We start from the raw sequence: 19,951 nt of genomic DNA, 5'->3' as shown, positions 1-19,951 counted from the left end.
GGGAGCTGAGGCTCAGGCTTCTGAGGTCAGATCCCAGGGAGAGGACTGGGGTTGGCTGTGTGAACACAGCCTGAAGGGGGCTAGTGCACCACAGCTAGCCAGGAGGGAGTCTGGGGAAAAGTCTGGAACTGCCTAAGAGTCAAGAGACCATTTTTTCAGGGTGCATGAGGAGAGGGGATTCAGAGCACTGCCTAAATGAGCTCCAGAGACAGGCACAAGCCACGGCTATCAGTGCAGACACCAGAGACAGGCATGAAACGCTAAGGCTGCTGCTGCAGCCACCAAGAAGCCTGTGTGCAAGCACAGGTCACTATCCACATCTCCCCTCCTGGGAGCCTGTGCAGCCCAGCACTGCCAGGGTCCAGTAATCCAGGGACAACTTCCCCGGGAGAACACATGGCATGCCTCAGGCTGTTGCAACGTCACGCTGGCCTCTGCCACTGCAGGCTCACCCCGCATTATGTACCCATCCCTCCCCCTGGCCTGACTGAGCCAGAGCCCCCTAATCAGCCACTCCTTTAACCCCCTCCTGTCTGGGCAAAGAAAAGATGCCAGAGGGCAACCTACATGCAGAGGAGGGGCCAAATCCAAAGCTGAACCCCAGGAGCTGTGCGAACAAAGAAGAGAAAGAGAAATCTCTCCCAGCAGCCTCAGGAGCAGCAGATTAAATCCCCACAATCAACTTGAGGTACCCTGCATCTGTGGAATACCTGAATAGACAATGAATCATCCCAAAATTGAGGTGGTAGACTTTGGGAGCAACTGTAGACTTGGGGGTTGCTGTCTGCAACTCTTTTGTTTCTGACTTTTATGTTTATCTCAGTATAGTTCTTAGCACTTGTTATCATTGGTGGATTTGTTTATTGGTTTGGTTGCTCTCTTCGTTTTTTAAATTACTTTTTAAATTTTTTATTATTTTTTTAATAATTTTTTTATATTTTATTTTAATTACTTTATTTTATTTTATTATTTTTTCTTTCTCTCTTTTTTTTCTCCCGTTTCTTCTGAGCCATGTGGCTGACAGGGTCTTGGTTATCTGGCTGGCTAGGAGGCATGAGCCTCTGAGGTGGGAGAGCCGAGTTCAGGACATTGGACCACCAGAGACCTCCCAGCCCCATGTAATATCAATCAGTGAGAGCTCTCACAGAGATCTCCATCTCAGTGCTAAGAACCAGCTCCACTCAATCACCAGCAAGCTCCAGTGCTGAACACCCAATGCCTAACAAGTAGCAAGATAGGAACACAACCACACCCATTAGCAGAGAGGCTGCCTAAAATCATAATAAATTCACAGACACCCCAAAACACATGACCGGACACAGTTCTGCCCACCAGAAAGACAAGATCCAGCCTCATCCACCAGAAAACAGGCACCAGTCCCCTCCACCAGGAAGCCTACACAACCCACTGAAACAACCTCACCCACTGGGGGTGGACACCAAAAACAATGGGAACTACGAACCTGCAGCCTGCAAAAAGGAGACCCCAAACACAGTAAGTTAAGCAAAACGAGAAGACAGAGAAACACAGCAGATGAAGGAGCAAGGTAAAAACCCACCAGACCAAACAAATGAAGAGGAAATAGGCAGTCTACCTGAAAAAGAATTCAGAGTAATGATAGTAAAGATGTTCCAAAATCCTGGAAATAGAGTGGAGAAGATACAAGAAACGTTTAACAAGGACCTAGAAGACGCAAAGAGCAAACAAATAATGATGAAAAACACACTAAATGAAATTAAAAATTCTCTAGAAGGAATCAATAGCAGAATAACTGAGGCAGAAGAACCGATAAGTGATCTGGAAGATAAAATAGCGGAAATAACTACCCCAGAGCAGAATGAAGAAAAAAGAATGAAAATAATTGAGGACAGTCTCAGATACATCTGGGACAACATTAAACACACCAACATTCCAATTATAGGGTCCCAGAAGAACAAGAAAAAAAGAAAGACACTGAGAAAATATTTGAAGAAATTATAGTTGAAAGCTTCCCTAATATGGGAAAGGAAATAGTCTATCAAGTCCAGTAAGCACAGAGAGTCCCATACAGGATAAATCCAAAGAGAAACATGCCAAAACACATATTAATCAAACTATCAAAAATTAAATACAAAGAAAAAATATTAAAAGCAGCAAGGGAAAAACAGCAAATAACATACAAGGGAATCACCCTAAGATTAACAGCTGATCTTTCAGCAGAAACTCTGCAAGCCAGAAGGGAGTGGCAGGACATATTTAAAGTGATGAAAGGAGAAAACCTACAACCAAGATTACTCTACCCAGCAAGGATCTCATTCAGATTTGAGAGAGAAATTAAAACCTTTACAGACAAGCAAAAGTAAAGAGAATTCAGCACCACCAAACCAGATTTACAACAAATACCAAGGGAACTTCTCTAGGCAGGAAACACAAGAGAAGGAAAACACCTACAAAAACAAACCCAAAACAATTTTAAAAATGGTACAAGGAACATACATATTGATAATTACGTCAAGTGTAAATGGATTAAATGCTCCAACCAAAAGACACAGACTGGCTGAAAGAATACAAAAACAAGACCCATATATATGCTGTCTACAAGAGACCCACTTCAGACCTAGGGACACATACAGACTGAAAGTGAGGGGATGGAAAAAGATATTCCATGCAAATGGAAATCAAAAGAAATCTGGAGTAGTAATACTCATATTAGAAAAAATAGACTTTAAAATAAAGACTATTACAAGAGACAAAGAAGGACACTACATAATGATCAAGCAATCAATCCAAGAAGAAGATATAACAATTGTAAATATTTATGCATCCAACATAGGAGCACCTCAATACATAAGCCAAATGCTAACAGCTGTAAAAGGGGAAATCGACAGTAACACAATCATAGTAGGGGAATTTAACATCCTACTTTCACCAGTGGACAGATCGTCCAAAATGAAAATAAATAAGGAAACACAAGCTTTAAATGACACATTAAACAAGATGGACTTAATTGATATTTATATGACATTCCATCCAAAATCAACAGAATACCCTTTCTTCTCAAATGCTCATGGAACATTCTGAAGGATAGATCATATCTTGGGTCACAAATCAAGCCTTGGTAAATTTAAGAAAATGAAAATTTATCAAGTATCCTTTCTGACCACAACACTATGAGACTAGATATCAATTACAGGAAAAAAAAACTGTAAAAAATACAAACACATGGGGAGCTAAACAATACGCTACTAAATAACCAAGAGATCACTGAGGAAATCAAAGAGGAAATTAAAAAAATACCTAGAAACAACTGACAATGAGAACACAGCAACCCCAAACCTATGGGATTCAGCAAAAGCAGCTCTAAGAGGGAAGTTTATAGCAATACAATCCTACCTCAAGAAACAAGAAACATCTCAAATAAACAACCTAACCTTACACTTAAAGCAATTAGAGAAAAAAAAACAAAAACAAAAAACCCCCAAAGTTAGCAGTAGGAAAGAAATCATAAAGATCAGATTAGAAAGATATGAAAAACAAATGAAGGAAACAATAGTAAAGATCAATAAAACGAAAAAGTGGTTCTTTCAGAAGATAAACAAAATTGATAAACCATTAGCCAGACTCATCAAGAAAAAAAGGGAGAAGACTCAAATCAACAGAATTAGAAATGAAAAAGGAGAATTAACAAGTGACACTGCAGAAGTACAGGGATCATGAGAGATTACTACAAGCAACTCTATGCCAATAAAATGGACAACCTGGAAGGAATGAACAAATTCTTAGAAAAACACAACCTTCCAAGACTGAACCAGGAAGGAATACAAAATATGAACCGACCAATCACAAGCACTGTAATTGAGACTGTGATTAAAAATCTTCCAACAGAGGTAGGGGCAAGATGGCGGAAGAGTAAGACGCGGAGATCACCTTCCTTCCCACAGACACAGCAGAAATACATCTACACGTGGAACTGCTCCTACAGAACACCCACTGAACGCTGGCAGAAGACGTCAGACCTCCCAAAAGGCAAGAAAATCCCCACGTACTTGGGTAGGGTAAAAGAAAAAAGAAATAACAGAGACAAAAGAATAGGGACGGGACCTGTGCCAGTGGGAGGGAGCCGTGAAGGAGGAAAGGTTTCCACGCACTAGGAAGCCCCGTTGCGGGCAGAGACTGCGGGTGGCAGAGGGGGGAAGCTTCGGAGCCGCGGAGGAGAGCGCAGCCACAGGGGTGCGGAGGGCAAAGCGGAGAGACTCCCGCACAGAGGCTCGGCGCCAACCAGCACTCACCAGCCCGAGAGGCTTGTCTGCTCACTCGCCGGGGCGGGCAGGGGCTGGGAGCTGAGGCTCGGGCTTTGGTGCTAGCCGGGAGGGAGTCCGGGAAAAAGTCTGCAGCTGCCGAAGAGGCAAGAGACTTTTTCTTGCCTCTTTGTTTCGTGGCGCTCAAGGAGAGGGGATTCAGAGCGCTGCCTAAACAAAATCCAGAGACGGGTGCGAGCCACGCGGCTATCAGCGCGGATCCCACAGCAACAGGGGCGCAGAGGGAAAAACGGAGAGATTCCCGCACAGAGGCTCAGCGCCGAGCAGCGCTCACGAGCCCGAGAGGCTTGTCTGCTCACCCGCTGGGGCGGGCCGGGCTGGGAGCTGAGGCTCAGGCTTCGGTCGGATCGCAGGGAGAGGACTGGGGTTGGCAGCGTGAACACAGCCTGAAGGGGTTGGCGTGCTGCGGCGAGCCGGGAGGGAGCCGGAGAGGAGGTCTGCAGCCGCCGAAGAGGCAAGAGACTTTTTCTTGCCTCTTTGTTTCGCGGCGTGCAAGGAGAGGGGATTCAGAGCGTGGCCTAGACGAACTCCAGAGGCGGGCGCGAGCCGCGGCTAACAGCGCGGACCCCAGAGACTGGTAGGAAACGCTAAGGCTGCTGCTGCCGCCACCAAGAAGCCTGTGTGCGAGCCCAGGTCGCTCTCCACACCACCCCTCCCGGGAGCCGGTGCAGCGCGCCACTGCCAGGCTCCCGTGATCCAGGGACAACTTCCCCGGGAGAACACATGGCGCGCCTCAGGCTGCTGCAACGTCACGACGCCTCTGACGCCGCAGGCTCGCCCCGCCTCCTCCGTACCGCTCCCTCCCCCGGCCTGAGTGAGCCAGAGCCCCCGAAGCAGCTGCTCCTTTAACCCCGTTCTGTCTGGGTGGGGAACGGACGCCCTCAGGCGACGTACATGCAGAGGCGGGTCCAAATCCAAAGCTGAACGCTGGGAGCTGTACGAACAAAGAAGAGAAAGGGAAATCTCCCCCAGCAGCCTCAGAAGCAGCGGATTAAAGCTCCACAAACAACTTGATGTGCCTGCATCTGTTGAATACATAAATAGACAACGAATCATCCCAAATTCAAAAGGTGGACTTTAGGAGCAGGATATATTAATTTCCCCTTTTCCTTTTTTTGTGAGTGTATATGTGTATGCTTCTGGGTGAGATTTTGTCTGTATAGCTTTGCTTTCACCATCAGTCCTAGGGTTAGGTCCGTCCATTTTTTTTTTTTTTTTTTTTTACTTAAAAAAAATTTTTTTTCCTAATATATGCTTTCTTAATAATTTTTTCCGTATTTTCTATTTTTAGAAATTAAAAAATTTTTTAATAAGTTTTTTCATATTTTTTATTTTAAAAAATTAAAATTTTTTTTCTTAATAAATTTTTTTCTTAAAAATCTTTTTCTTATTTTTTACTATAAAAAATTAATAAATCTATTTCTAAAAATTAAAAATAAAAGTTTTCTGAATACATTTACTCTTAATAATTTTTTTCTTATTTTTTATTATAATAGCTTTATTTTATTTTATTTTATCCTCTTTTTATCTTTCTATTTTTTTCTCCCTTATATTCTGAGCTGTGTGGATGAAAGGCTCTTGGTGCTCCAGCCAGGTATCAGGGCTGTGCCTCTGAGGTGGGAGAGCCAACTTCAGGACACTGGTCCACAAGAGACCTACCAGCTCCACGTAATACCAAACGGCAAAATTCTCTCAGAGATCTCCATCTCAACATCAAGACCCAGCTTCACTCAACGACCAGCAAGCTACAGGGCTGGACACCCTATGCCAAACAACTAGCAAGACAGGAACACAGCCCATCCATTAGCAGGGAGGCTGCCTAAAATCATAAGGCCACAGGCACCCCAAAACACACCACCAGACGTGGACGTGCCCACCAGAAAGACAAGATTCAACCTCATCCACCAGAACACAGGCAATAGTCCCCTCCACCAGGAAGCCTACACAACCCACTGAACCAACCTTACCCACTGGGGACAGATACCAAAAACAACGGGAACTACGAACCTGCAGCCTGTGAAAAGGAGACCCCAAACACAGTAAGATAAGCAAAATGAAACGACAGAAAAACACACAGCAGATGAAGGAGCAGGGTCAAAACACACCAGACCTAACAAATGAAGAGGAAGTAGGTAGTCTACCTGAAAAAGAATTCAGAATAATGATAGTAAGGATGATCCAAAATCTTGGAAATAGAATAGACAAAATGCAAGAAACATTTAACAAGGACGTAGAAGAACTAAAGAGGAACCAAGCAATGATGAAAAACACAATAAATGAAATTAAAAATACTCTAGATGGGATCAATAGCAGAATAACTGAGGCAGAAGAAAGGATAAGTGACCTGGAAGATAAAATGGTGGAAATAACTACTGCAGAGCAGGATAAAGAAAAAAGAATGAAAAGAACTGAGGACAGTCTCAGAGACCTCTGGGACAACATTAAACGCACCAACATTCGAATTATAGGGGTCCCAGAAGAAGAAGAGAAAAAGAAAGGGACTGAGAAAATATTTGAAGAGATTATAGTTGAAAACTTCCCTAATATGGGAAAGGAAATAGTTAATCAAGTCCAGGAAGCACAGAGAGTCCCATACAGGATAAACCCAAGGAGAAACACGCCAAGACACATATTAATCAAACTGTCAAAAATTAAATATAAAGAAAACATATTAAAAGCAGCAAGGGAAAAACAACAAATAACACACAAGGGAATCCCCATAAGGTTAACATCTGATCTTTCAGCAGAAACTCTGCAAGCCAGAAGGGAGTGGCAGGATATACTTAAAGTGATGAAGGAGAAAAACCTACAACCAAGGTTACTCTACCCAGCAAGGATCTCATTCAGATTTGATGGAGAAATTAAAACCTTTACAGACAAGCAAAAGCTGAGAGAGTTCAGCACCACCAAACCAGCTTTACAACAAATGCTAAAGGAACTTCTCTAGGCAAGAAACACAAGAGAAGGAAAACACCTACAATAACAAACCCAAAACATTTAAGAAAATGGGAATGGGAACATACATATCGATAATTACCTTGAATGTAAATGGATTAAATGCTCCCACCAAAAGACACAGACTGGCTGAATGGATACAAAAACAAGACCCATATATATGCTGTCTACAAGAGACCCACTTCAGACCTAGAGACACATACAGACTGAAAGTGAGGGGATGGAAAAACATATTCCATGCAAATGGAAATCAAAAGAAAGCTGGAGTAGCAATTCTCAAATCAGACAAAATAGACTTTAAAATAAAGAATATTATAAGAGACAAAGAAGGACACTATATAATGATCAAGGGATCGATCCAAGAGGAAGGTATAACAATTGTAAATATTTATGCACCCAACATAGGAGCACCTCAATAAATAAGGCAAATACTAACAGCCATAAAAGGGGAAATTGACAGCAACACAATCATAGTAGGGGACTTTAACACCCCACTTTCACCAATGGACAGATCATCCAAAATGAAAATAAATAAGGAAACACAAGCTTTAAATGATACATTAAACAAGATGGACTTAATTGATATTTATAGGACATTCCACCCAAAAACAACAGAATACACATTTTTCTCAAGTGCGCATGGAACCTTCTCCAGGATAGATCATATCTTGGGTCACAAATCAAGCCTTGGTAAATTTAAGAAAATTGAAATCGTATCAAGTATCTTTTCCGACCACAACGCTATGAGACTAGATATCAATTACAGGAAAAGATGTGTAAAAAATACAAACACATGGAGGCTACACAATACACTACTTAATAATGAAGTGATCACTGAAGAAATCAAAGGGGAAATCAAAAAATACCTAGAAACAAATGGCAATGGAGATACGACGACCCAAAACCTATGGGACGCAGCAAAAGCAGTGCTAAGAGGGAAGTTTATAGCAATACAAGCCTACCTCAAGAAACAGGAAACATCTCGAATAAACAACCTAACCTTGCACCTAAAGCAATTAGAGAAAGAAGAACAAAAAACCCCAAAGCTAGCAGAAGGAAAGAAATCATAAAGATCAGGTCAGAAATAAATGAAAAAGAAATGAAGGAAACAATAGCAAAAATCAATAAAACTAAAAGCTGGTTCTTTGAGAAGATAAACAAAATTGATAAACCATTAGCCAGACTCATCAAGAGAAAAAGGGAGAAGACTCAAATCAATAGAATTAGAAATGAAAAAGGAGAAGTAACCACTGACACTGCAGAAATACAAAAGATCATGAGAGATTACTACAAGCAACTCTATGCCAATAAAATTGACAACCTGGAAGAAATGGACAGATTCTTAGAAATGCACAAACTGCCGAGACTGAACGAGGAAGAAATAGAAAATATGAACAGACCAATCACAAGCACTGAAATTGAAACTGTGATTAAAAACCTTCCAACAAACAAAAGCCCAGGACCAGATGGCTTCACAGGTGAATTCTATCAAACATTTAGAGAAGAGCTAACACCTATCCTTCTCAAACTCTTCCAAAATATTGCAGAGGGAGGAACACTCCCAAACTCATTCTACGAGGCCACCATCACCCTGATACCAAAACCAGACAAAGATTTCACAAAGAAAGAAAACTACAGGCCAATATCACTGATGAACATAGATGCAAAAATCTTCAACAAAATACTAGCAAACAGAATCCAACAGCACATTAAAAGGATCATACACCATGATGAAGTGGGGTTTATCCCAGGAATGCAAGGATTCTTCAATATACGCAAATCAATCAATGTGATACACCATATTAACAAATTGAAGGAGAAAAACCATATGATCATCTCAATAGATGCAGAGAAAGCTTTCGACAAAATTCAACACCCATTTATGATAAAAGCCCTGCAGAAAGTAGGCATAGAGGGAACTTTCCTCAACATAATAAAGGCCATATATGACAAACCCACAGCCAACATTGTCCTCAATGGTGAAAAACTGAAACCATTTCCACTAAGATCAGGAACAAGACAAGGTTGCCCACTCTCACCACTATTATTCAACATAGTTTTGGAAGTGTTAGCCACAGCAGTCAGAGAAGACAAAGAAATAAAAGGAATCCAAATCGGAAAAGAAGAAGTAAAGCTGTCACTGTTTGCAGATGACATGATACTATACATAGAGAATCCTAAAGATGCTACCAGAAAACTCCTAGAGCTAATCAATGAATTTGGTAAAGTAGCAGGATACAAAATTAATGCACAGAAATCTCTTGCATTTCTATACACTAATGACGACAAATCTGAAAGTGAAATTAAGAACACACTCCCGTTTACCATTGCAACAAAAAGAATAAAATATCTAGGAATAAACCTACCTAAGGAGACAAAAGACCTGTATGCAGAAAATTATAAGACACTGATGAAAGAAATTAAAGATGATACAAATAGATGGAAAGATATACCATGTTCCTGGATTGGAAGAATCAACATTGTGAAAATGACTCTACTACCCAAAGCAATCTACAGATTCAATGCAATCCCTATCAAACTACCACTGGCATTTTTCACAGAACTAGAACAAAAAATTTCACAATTTGTATGGAAACACAAAAGACCCCGAATAGCCAAAGCAATCTTGAGAACGAAAAATGGAGATGGGGGAATCAGGCTCCCTGACTTCAGACTATATTACAAAGCTACAGTAATCAAGACAGTTTGGTACTGGCACAAAAACAGAAATATTGATCAATGGAACAGGATAGAAAGCCCAGAGATAAACCCACGCACATATGGTCACCTTATCGTTGATAAAGGAGGCAAGCATATACAGTGGAGAAAAGACAGCCTCTTCAATAAGTGGTGCTGGGAAAATTGGACAGCTACATGTAAAAGTATGAAATTAGAACACTCCCTGACACCATGCACAAAAATAAACTCAAAATGGATTAAAGACCTAAGTGTAAGACCAGACACTATCAAAGTCTTAGAGGAAAACATAGGCAGAACACTCTATGACATACATCACAGCAAGATTCTTTTTGACCCAGCTCCCAGAGAAATGGAAATAAGAACACAAATAAACAAATGGGACCTAATGAAACTTAAAAGCTTTTGCACAGCAAAGGAAACCATAAACAAGACCAAAAGACAACCATCAGAATGGGAGAAAATATTTGCAAATGAAGCAACTGACAAAGGATTAATCTCCAAGATTTACAAGCAGCTCATGCAGCTCAATAACAAAAAAACGAACAACCCAATCCAAAAATGGGCAGAAGACCTAAACAGACATTTCTCCAAAGAAGATATACAGATGGCCAACAGACACATGAAAGAATGCTCAACATCATTAATCATTAGAGAAATGCAAATCAAAACTACAATGAGATATCATCTCACACCGGTCAGAATGGCCATCATCAAAAAATCTAGAAACAATAAATGCTGGAGAGGCTGTGGAGGAAAGGGAACTCTCTTGCACTGTTGGTGGGAATGTAAATTGATACAGCCACTATGGAGAACAGTATGGAGGTTCCTTAAAAAACTACAAATAGAACTACCATACGATCCAGCAATCCCACTACTGGGCATATACCCTGAGAAAACCATAGTTCAAAAAGAGTCATGTACCAAAATGTTCATTGCAGCTCTATTTACAATAGCCAGGACATGGAAGCAACCTAAATGTCCATCGACAGATGAATGGATAAAGAAGATGTGGCACATATATACAATGGAATATTACTCAGCCATAAAAAGAAATGAAATGGAGGTATTTGTAATGAGGTGGATGGAGTTAGAGTCTGTCATACAGAGTGAAGTAAGTCAGAAAGAGAAAAACAAATACAGTATGCTAACACATATATACGGAATCTAAGGGAAAAAAAAGCCATGAAGAACCTAGCGGCAAGATGGGAATAAAGACACAGACCTACTAGAGAATGGACTTGAGGATATGGGGAGGGGGTGGGGTGAGATGTGACAGGGTGAGAGAGTGTCATGGACATATATACACTACCAAATGTAAAATAGATAGCTAGTGGGAAGCAGCCGCATAGCACAGGGAGATCAGCTCGGTGCTTTGTGACCACCTAGAGGGGTGGGATGGGGAGGGTGGGAGGGAGGGAGATGCAAGAGGGAAGAGATATGGGAACATATTGTATATGTATAACTGATTAACTTTGTTATAAAGCAGATGCTAACACACCATTGTAAGGCAATTATACTTCAATAAAGATGTTTAAAAAAAAAAAAATCTTCCAACAAACAAAAGCCCAGGACCAGATGGCTTCACAGGCAAATTCTATCAAACATTTAGAGAAGAGCTAACACCAATTCTTCTCAAACTCTTCCCAAATATAGCAGAGGCAGGAACACTCCCAAGCTCATTCTACGAGGCCACCATCACCCTGATAACAAAACTAGAAAAAGATGTCACAAAAAAAGAAAACCACAGGCCAGTAATACTGATGAACATAAATGCAAAACTCCTCAACAAAATACTGGCAAACAGAATCCAACAGCACATTAAAAGGATCACACACCATGATCAAGTGGAGTTTATCCCAGGAATGCAAGGATTCTTCAATATACGCAAATCAATCAATGTGATACACCATATTAACAAATTGAAGGAGAAAAACCATATGATCATCTCAACAGATGCAGAAAAAGCTTTTGACAAAATTCAACACCCATTAATGATAAAAACCCTCCAGAAAGTAGGCATAGAGGGAACTTACCTCAACATAATAAAGGCCATATATGACAAACCCACAGCCAACAGCGTTCTCAATGGTGAAAAACTGAAACCATTTCCACTAAGATCAGGAACAAGACAAGGTTGCCCATTCTCACCGCTATTATTCAACATAGTTTTGGAAGTGTTAGCCACAGCAATCAGAGAAGAAAAAGAAATAAAAGGAATCCAAGTTAGAAAAGAAGAAGAAAGCTGTCACTCTTTGCAGATGACATGTTACTATACACAGAGAATCCTAAAGATGCGATCAGAAAGCTACGAGAGCTAATCAATGAATCTGGTAAAGTAGCAGGATACAAAATTAATGCACAGAAGTTTCTTGCATTCCTATACACTAATGATGAAAAATCTGAAAGAGAAATTAAGGAAACACCCTTATTTACCATTGCAACAAAAAGAATAAAATACCTAGGAATAAACCTACCTAAGGAGAAAAAAGACCTCTATGCAGAAAACTATAAGACACTAATGAAAGAAACTAAAGATGATACAAACAGATGGAAAGATATAGCATGTTCTTGGATTGGAAGAATCAACATTGTGAAAATGACTCTACTACCCAAAACAATCTACAGATTCAGTGCAATCCCTATCAAACTACCAATGGCATTTTTCACAGAACTAGAACAAAATAGCTCACAATTTGTATGGAAACACAAAAGACCTCTAATAGCCAAAGCAGTCTTGAGAAAGAAAAACGGAGCTGGAGGAATCAGGCTCCCTGACTTCAGACTATACTACAAAGTTACAGTAATCAAGACAGTGTGATACTGGCACAAAAACAGAAATATAGATCAATGGAAGAGGATAGAAAGCCCAGAGATAAACCCATGCACATATGATCAGCTAATCTTTGGTAAAGGAGGCAAGAATATACAATGGAGAAAAGACAGCCTCTCCCATAAGTGGTGCTGGCAATACTGGCCAGCTACATGTAAAAGAATGAAATCAGAACACTCCCTAACACCATACACAAAACTAAACTCAAAATTGATTAAAGACCTTAATGTAAGGCCAGACACTATAAAACTCTTAGAAGAAAACATAGGCAGAACACTCTATGACATAAATCACAGCAAGATCATTTTTGACTCACCTCCTAGAGTACGGGAAATTAAAACAAACAAATGGGACCTAATGAAACTTAAAAGCTTTTGCACAGCAAGAGAAACCATAAACAAGCCGAAATGACAACCCTCAGGATTGGAGAAAATATTTGCAAACAAAGCAACTGACAAAGGATTAGTCTCCAAAATATACAAGCAGCTCATGCAGCTCAATAACAAAAAAACAAACAACCCAATCCAAAAATGGGCAGAAGATGTCAATAGACATTTCTCCAAAGAAGATATACAGATTGCCAACTAACACATGAAAGGATGCTCAACATCACTAATCATTAGAGAAATGCAGATCAAAACTTCAATGAGGTATCATCTCACACTGGTCAGAATGGCCATCATCAAAAAATCTGCAAACAATAAATGCTGGAGAGGGTGTGGAGAAAAGGGAACCCTCTTGCACTGTTGGTGGGAATGTCAATTGATACAGCCACTATGGAGAACAGTATGGAGGTTCCTTAAAAAACTAAAAATACCACTACCATACTACCCAGCAATCCCACTACTGGGCATATACCCTGAGAAAACCATAATTCAAAAAGAGACCTGTACCACAATGTTCAGTGCAGCACTATTTACAATAGCCAGGACATGGAAGCAACCTAAGTGTCCATCGACAGATGAATGGATAAAGAAGATGTGGCATCATATATACAATGGAATATTACTCAGCCATAAAAAGAAACAAAATTGAGTTATTTGTTGTGAGGTGGAGGGACCTAGAATCTGTCATACAGAGTGAAGTAAGTCAGAAACAGAAAAACAAATACCGTATGCTAACACATATATATGGAATCTTAAAAGAAAAAAAATGGTTCTGAGGAACCTAGGGGCAGCAGACGTAGAGAATGGACTTGAGGACACGGGGAGGGGGAAGTGTATGCTGGGACTAAGTGAGAGAGTGGCATGGACCTATATACACTACCAAATGTAAAATTGATAGCTAGTTGGAAGCAGCCACACAGCACAGGGAGATCAGCTCGGTGCTTTGTGACCACCTAGAGGGGTGGGATAGGGAGAGTGGGAGGGAGACACAAGAGGGAGGGGATATGGGGATATATGTATATGTATAGCTGATTCACTTTGTTATACAGCAGAAAGTAACACAACATTGTAAAGCAATTATACTCCAATAAAGATGTTTAAAAAAAGGATTTTTTAAATTATTAGAATAAAAAAGTATAGTGAAGTGGAAATATGCAAAATCATAATCAAGTTTAAATGCTGAATCTAGAATTGCAAGTAATGGCAGTATTGAGAAAAATATTGAGTCGTGTCAGCAAACCGATTTTATTGAGCCATATTCTAAAAACAGTATGTAAAGTTTTGATAAAGATTATTTAAAAGATGGTTTAACCAAAGGTATAAAACACCCCAATAAAAATAATAGATTCCAATGTATAAATTGAATGGTAATAATTTAAATCAAAGATTAAAACATTCAAAATATAAGTTCCTTATAAACACAGCAAGCTGAAATAGTTGATAATCCCATTCAAATATCTTTTAAAAGAATAAAGATGTAAATTGCTGGTGGTAACTCTTAATATTACGTGAGTGCTAATAAAAAAACTTTATTAGCGAGAATTACCTGGCAGTCCAGTGGTTAGGACTCGACCTAACCACTGCCATGGTGGTTAGGTTAGGCCCTTTCACTGCCATGGACCCAGGTTCGATCCCTGGTCGAGGAACTAAGATTCCACAAGCCACGTGTCACAGCCAAAAAATAAAAAGAAAAGAAAAGCTTTATTAGCATCTTTCTCTTTACATGTCATGTGGTAAAATGGCAAATAGCTCACCCAGTTTCTATGCATCCATTGCATTTATTGTTTTAATGATGAATCATCCACTGAACTAAAAGCTGTAAGTCCTAGTCAGTTCTGCCACATCTCAGAACTCCTGAGGGATCCACTCACCCTGGAGCCTTCCTCTAGTAAATGCTGCTCCCATTAGCAAGAAAAACCTATATGTGAATGCTCGTAACAGCTCTATTCATAATCTTCAAAACCTGGAAACAACCAAGATTGCTTTCAACAGGTGAATGGAAAAACATGTATTGGATAAAGATACTAGAGTAGAGCTACACAATGGAATAGAACAAATGCAACACACAACAAGACGGATGAATCTTAAAAGCATTTTGCTCAATGAAAGCAGCCAGATCCAAAAGATCTCATATTGCATGATTCCATTTATATGACATTGTAGAAAAGGCAAAACTACAAGGGTGGGAGTGGATCAGTGGCTACCAGGATTTGGGGGAGGGGGACAGAGTTGAAGACAAAGAGCCTGTAAACAAACATTAGGGCAATGGAACAGCTCTATATGGTTCTGTGGTGCTGGCCACATGACTGTATTTGTCAAACCCATAGAACTGTATGTACACCACGGACAGCAAACTACTGAATGCAAAGTAAAAAATAGACAAAGAGAGAGAAATATATACCAGGATGGTGGGAAAATCCAGGATGGAATTCAGAAGGTAACAAGTGAATCTGTATTACAAACAAATGACATAACTACATTTAAGTGGATGGGAGAAAACAGGAGTGATCCTAAATTTGGACCTTCATAAACTCGGAAACAGTATTTTGACACAAAACAGTAAGGCTAATGACAAAAAGAACTGTATGTAAGTACTATCTACACTCTACTTGGTAAATGTGTTTCTCACCAAGAAACAGGTTGGCAATTCTAAACTTCTTACATGTACACTCCATGTAAGAACATGTAGTATGACTTGTGCCTGTTTGTCACATTTTGTTACATGTGACAAAAAGTAAATCTTTGGTAGATGGTGGAGGCAGGTCTCACACTGTCAGAGAAGGAAACAGTAAATAAGGGAGAAAAGGCTAAGAATGAGCCCTGTGGTGCTGATTAGACTTGGGGACATCCCACGAACTCATGTTTACAGGCACACTTCATTTTGTTGTGCTTCACAGATTCTGTGTTTTTTATAAATGGAAGGTCTGTGGCAACCCTGCATCGAGCAAGTTTATCGGCGCCATTTTTCCAACAGCACTTGCTCACTTTGCATCTCTGTGTCATATTTTGGTAATTCTCACAATATTTCAAACTTTTTCATTATTATTATATTTGTAATGGTGGTCTCTGATCAGTGATCTTTAATGTTACTAGTGCAACAAGATTTCAGCTTGCTGAAGACTTAGATTATGGTTAGCATTTTTTAGCAGTGAAGTATTTTTAAATTAAGGTATGGACAGTTTTAGACATAATGCCATTGTACACTTAATAGACTACAGTTTAGTATAAACATAACTTTTATATGCACTGGGAAATCGAAAAATTTGTGTTACTCGCTTTACTGTGGTATTCACTTTTATTGCCGTGATCTGGAACCGAACCCATAATATCTCTGAGGTATCCCTTTATTTATATATATGTATATGCAGAAAGTAAATACAGAAATATATGTAGATATATGGATACACACGGGTTCAAATACACCCAGATATTCCTAGTTCTGTCCGCTGGGAGGGCCTAGAAGCAGGGACACACAAGCAGCCAGAAGTATGTCTAGCTCCAAAATGTTGGTTTAAAATGCCACTCTCCATAAAAGACATTGTGAGATCCTTGGAGAAATGGCTGATTCTAGGGTTGGAGCAGGGAAAGTACACAATAAACCCCAAGCTCCTTGAAGCGCCCTAAATAACTGCAATCTTGTGTATGTCACTGAACTCCTTTGGGCCACAGTCGCTTCCTCTCCACCATGGAGAGTTACACTAGATGGTCAGTAAGAGCCAGTCAAATGTGGACCTTCCGTGTGTCTAAGAAAATGAGAGGTCAGCTCTGCCAAATATGACATGTCTAACCATTGAGGACAAAAACAGCAAAGAAAAACCCGGGAGAAGAGGCTTTGGCGCTAAATCATAGGAGTCAACAAGGACTTATGTGTCCTTGGCTGTTTGGAGTCAATTTGTTCTGTGCTTGATTTTCATCACTTAAAAACTACATCTTTAAATCTTTTCTGCTTAAAATTACAAACTTTTGGAAGCCCATTCTTATGGGATATCTCTGAAGACGTTTTTTAATAAGAGAAATACTCTAATCATTTGATGTTTATTAATGTCAATAACTCAGTTGCCCATGTTTTCTCTTTTTCTAAGTGTGAGTCCAAGTTCCAGAAGCAAATACATTCCTCTCTATACGTAAGTAATGTTTCTTAATGCTTTAAAAATTACTAGATTTACATCTAAATTGTAGTTGCTTTCAGCTCACTCATGTTTGTAATTCACTTTTTAAAACAGCTTACGCTTTCTAACAGATTTCTAATGTTTTCCTAGCATGATGCCTGTCAGGAGTTTCATCAAAAATGTGTTAAAGGTTTTAATAAAAGAAAGAAAGGGAGAGCAGTGTTTTCAGTTTTCCCAAATTGGTTATTTTATGAAATAAAATACCTTGGATGCTACTAATATTGGGTGTTGTCACCCAGAAAGACTTTTACACTTGATGTGGAAGCTGCAATGTGCTCACCAAAGCTGAAGGGCAGGAAACGCGATCTCTTGCTTTTCTATTTAAATTTGGCTCTCCGTGGGTGGCACAGATGTGCGTCATCCGCCCTTTGGGGTCTTCTCTGCTTTGTATTGGAGAAAAAACTTGTGCTTTAGTCAGCTTGGGCTGCTGTCACAACATAGCACAGACTGGGTGGCTTGTAAACAACACACGTTTATTTCCCACAGTTCTGGAGGCTGGAAGTTAGGGACGGCCAAGGGGTCACAGACTTGTGTCCACGCATGGTTCAGGGGGCGAGGAGCTCGTGGTGTCCCTTTTATAAGAACACTAATGACCCAAGTACCTCCCACCTCCTGAAACCATCACCTTTGGATGTTAGGAATTCAACGTATGAATTTTGAGGGGACATAAACCTTCAGATCACAGTACTTTGGAACAAAGTAAATCCAAGAAAAGAGAGGAATCTGGGCCTTTCATCTTTGCCCTCCCCCCTCATTACTCCAGCCTCTCCTGCTCTCCAGTAGAGTTGACTCACCTTCCTATGAGTGGCCCCAGAAGTGCCTGCGGGGCACCCCCTCACTGCTGTGGACTAACTGGACCTTCTCGCAGGCCCCGAAGGCACATCGCCAGTTGCCCACAATCCCAGGCACCTGCCCCGTTTCCGTCCCCGCAGAAGGCCCCTCAGCTCTGGCGACACCCGCCTCTGCCTTGCCCCGGCTGCCTCCAAGCTCCAGGCAGGAGTTGGCTCAGGGCTGCAGAAGCAGCTGCGTCTTTGCTCAAAAACACAAACCAGCTGTTGCTCTCACTCTGGCCCAAACGGAAGATCAACTCTTACTCTAAAAGAGAGAAAGCCTCCTTACTTTTTTTTTTTTAAGGCAAATTGTTCCATCACTGTGGTTAATTTTTTGCATTTTGAATTTTGATCTATTTTGGCAAGATTTCCTTTGCAAGTTAGGATATGTTCATCTATTTTTTCTATGTTTCTTTTCATCCTAACAGTGGTTGCGTGCAGTCTACAAATGCTGATGACGTTGACAACCCCCATGGAGACATCACATCTCTCGCCAAGCCTCGCAGCTCTGAAATTCTTTATACGCACTCAAGTTGGTGAGTTCCACTTATGATTATTCCCCTCACTTTATTATTCAGGAGGAAACATGGTCATGGGCTTTGCAATGAATGAAGCAATTAAAAAACGGCCCTGGATAAACAACAAGGTCCTACTGTACAGCACAGGGAACTATATTCAATCTCCTGGGATAAACCATAATGGAAAAGAATCTGAAAAAGAATGTATATGTGTATAACTGAGTCACTTTGCTGTACAGCAGAAATTAACACAACATTATAAATCAACTCTACTTCAATAAAATTTAAAAAAAAAAGACAACAGCCTGGTGCTGCTCACAGCTTAGGAAGAAAGATACCTGTTCCCTGAAAGGACTGTAGTTTCTCACAAAGGAGGTTATAGTTTTGAGCACTGACTAACCTGGGCGCCTACATATATATGCAATATATCTTTACATGCTATGTTTTATGAATATATTATATATATATAATATATACAAAAAGTATGTATAGATTCACTTTCACCAGTGGAAATACTGAGCCTCAGAAATTACTTCCCTAGGATTCACAGGATACACTACAGGAAGCTGACGTTCTGTGTCTTTTTTTTTTTTTTTTTTAATTTTTACTGGAGTATAATTGATTTGCAATGTTGTTAGTTTCAGGTGTACAGCAAAGTGAATCAGTTATACGTGCACACATATCCACTTTTTTTTAGATTCTTTTCCCATATAGGTCATTACAGAGTATTGAGTAGAGTTCCCTGTGCTATACAGCAGGTTCTTATTAGTTATCTATTTTATCTATAGTAGTGTGTATATGTCAATCCCTATCTCCCAATTTATCCCTCCCCCCCTTACCCCCTGGTAACCATAAGTTTGTTTTCTACATCTGTGACTCTATTTCTGTTTTGTAAATAAGTTCATTTCTACCCTTTTTTTAGATTCCACATATAAGTGATATCATATGATATGTCTTTCTCTGTCTGACTTACTTCACTTAGTATGATAATCTCTAGGTCCATCCATGTTGCTGCAAGGGCATTATTTCATTCCTTTTAATGGTTGAGTAATATTCCATGGTATATACGTACCACATCTTCTTCATTACACCACTGAGCTGCTACACATCATGGCTGTTACCCCATCAGTTTCTGTGGTGCCTGAAAACCTTGCAGGAGGTGTCCTGCAAGCCTATAGTGTGAATCACGACAGTATTTTAAATGTTAGCTGCTTTCTATTTTTTTTAAACATCAGTTGTGCCCATGAGACGAAATAGCTAAATTT

The 19,951-nt window shown here is 40.1% G+C and overlaps 1 protein-coding gene across 1 annotated transcript in view; it reads left to right on the top strand.

Annotated features, from left to right (window-relative positions):
* Positions 1-19,951, top strand: part of SPMIP7 (sperm microtubule inner protein 7) — a 64,003-nt gene that overhangs the window by 30,725 nt on the left and 13,327 nt on the right. Inside the window, exons 7-8 of the mRNA XM_059932549.1 lie at positions 17,252-17,293; positions 18,597-18,704. Of these exons, the coding sequence (XP_059788532.1) occupies positions 17,252-17,293; positions 18,597-18,704 (150 nt within the window). The remainder of the gene's footprint in view (positions 1-17,251; positions 17,294-18,596; positions 18,705-19,951) is intronic.

This window comes from Balaenoptera ricei, chromosome 9, assembly GCF_028023285.1.
Source record: "Balaenoptera ricei isolate mBalRic1 chromosome 9, mBalRic1.hap2, whole genome shotgun sequence".
NCBI lineage: Eukaryota > Metazoa > Chordata > Mammalia > Artiodactyla > Balaenopteridae > Balaenoptera > Balaenoptera ricei.
This window is presented reverse-complemented; position numbering and strand designations above follow the sequence as displayed.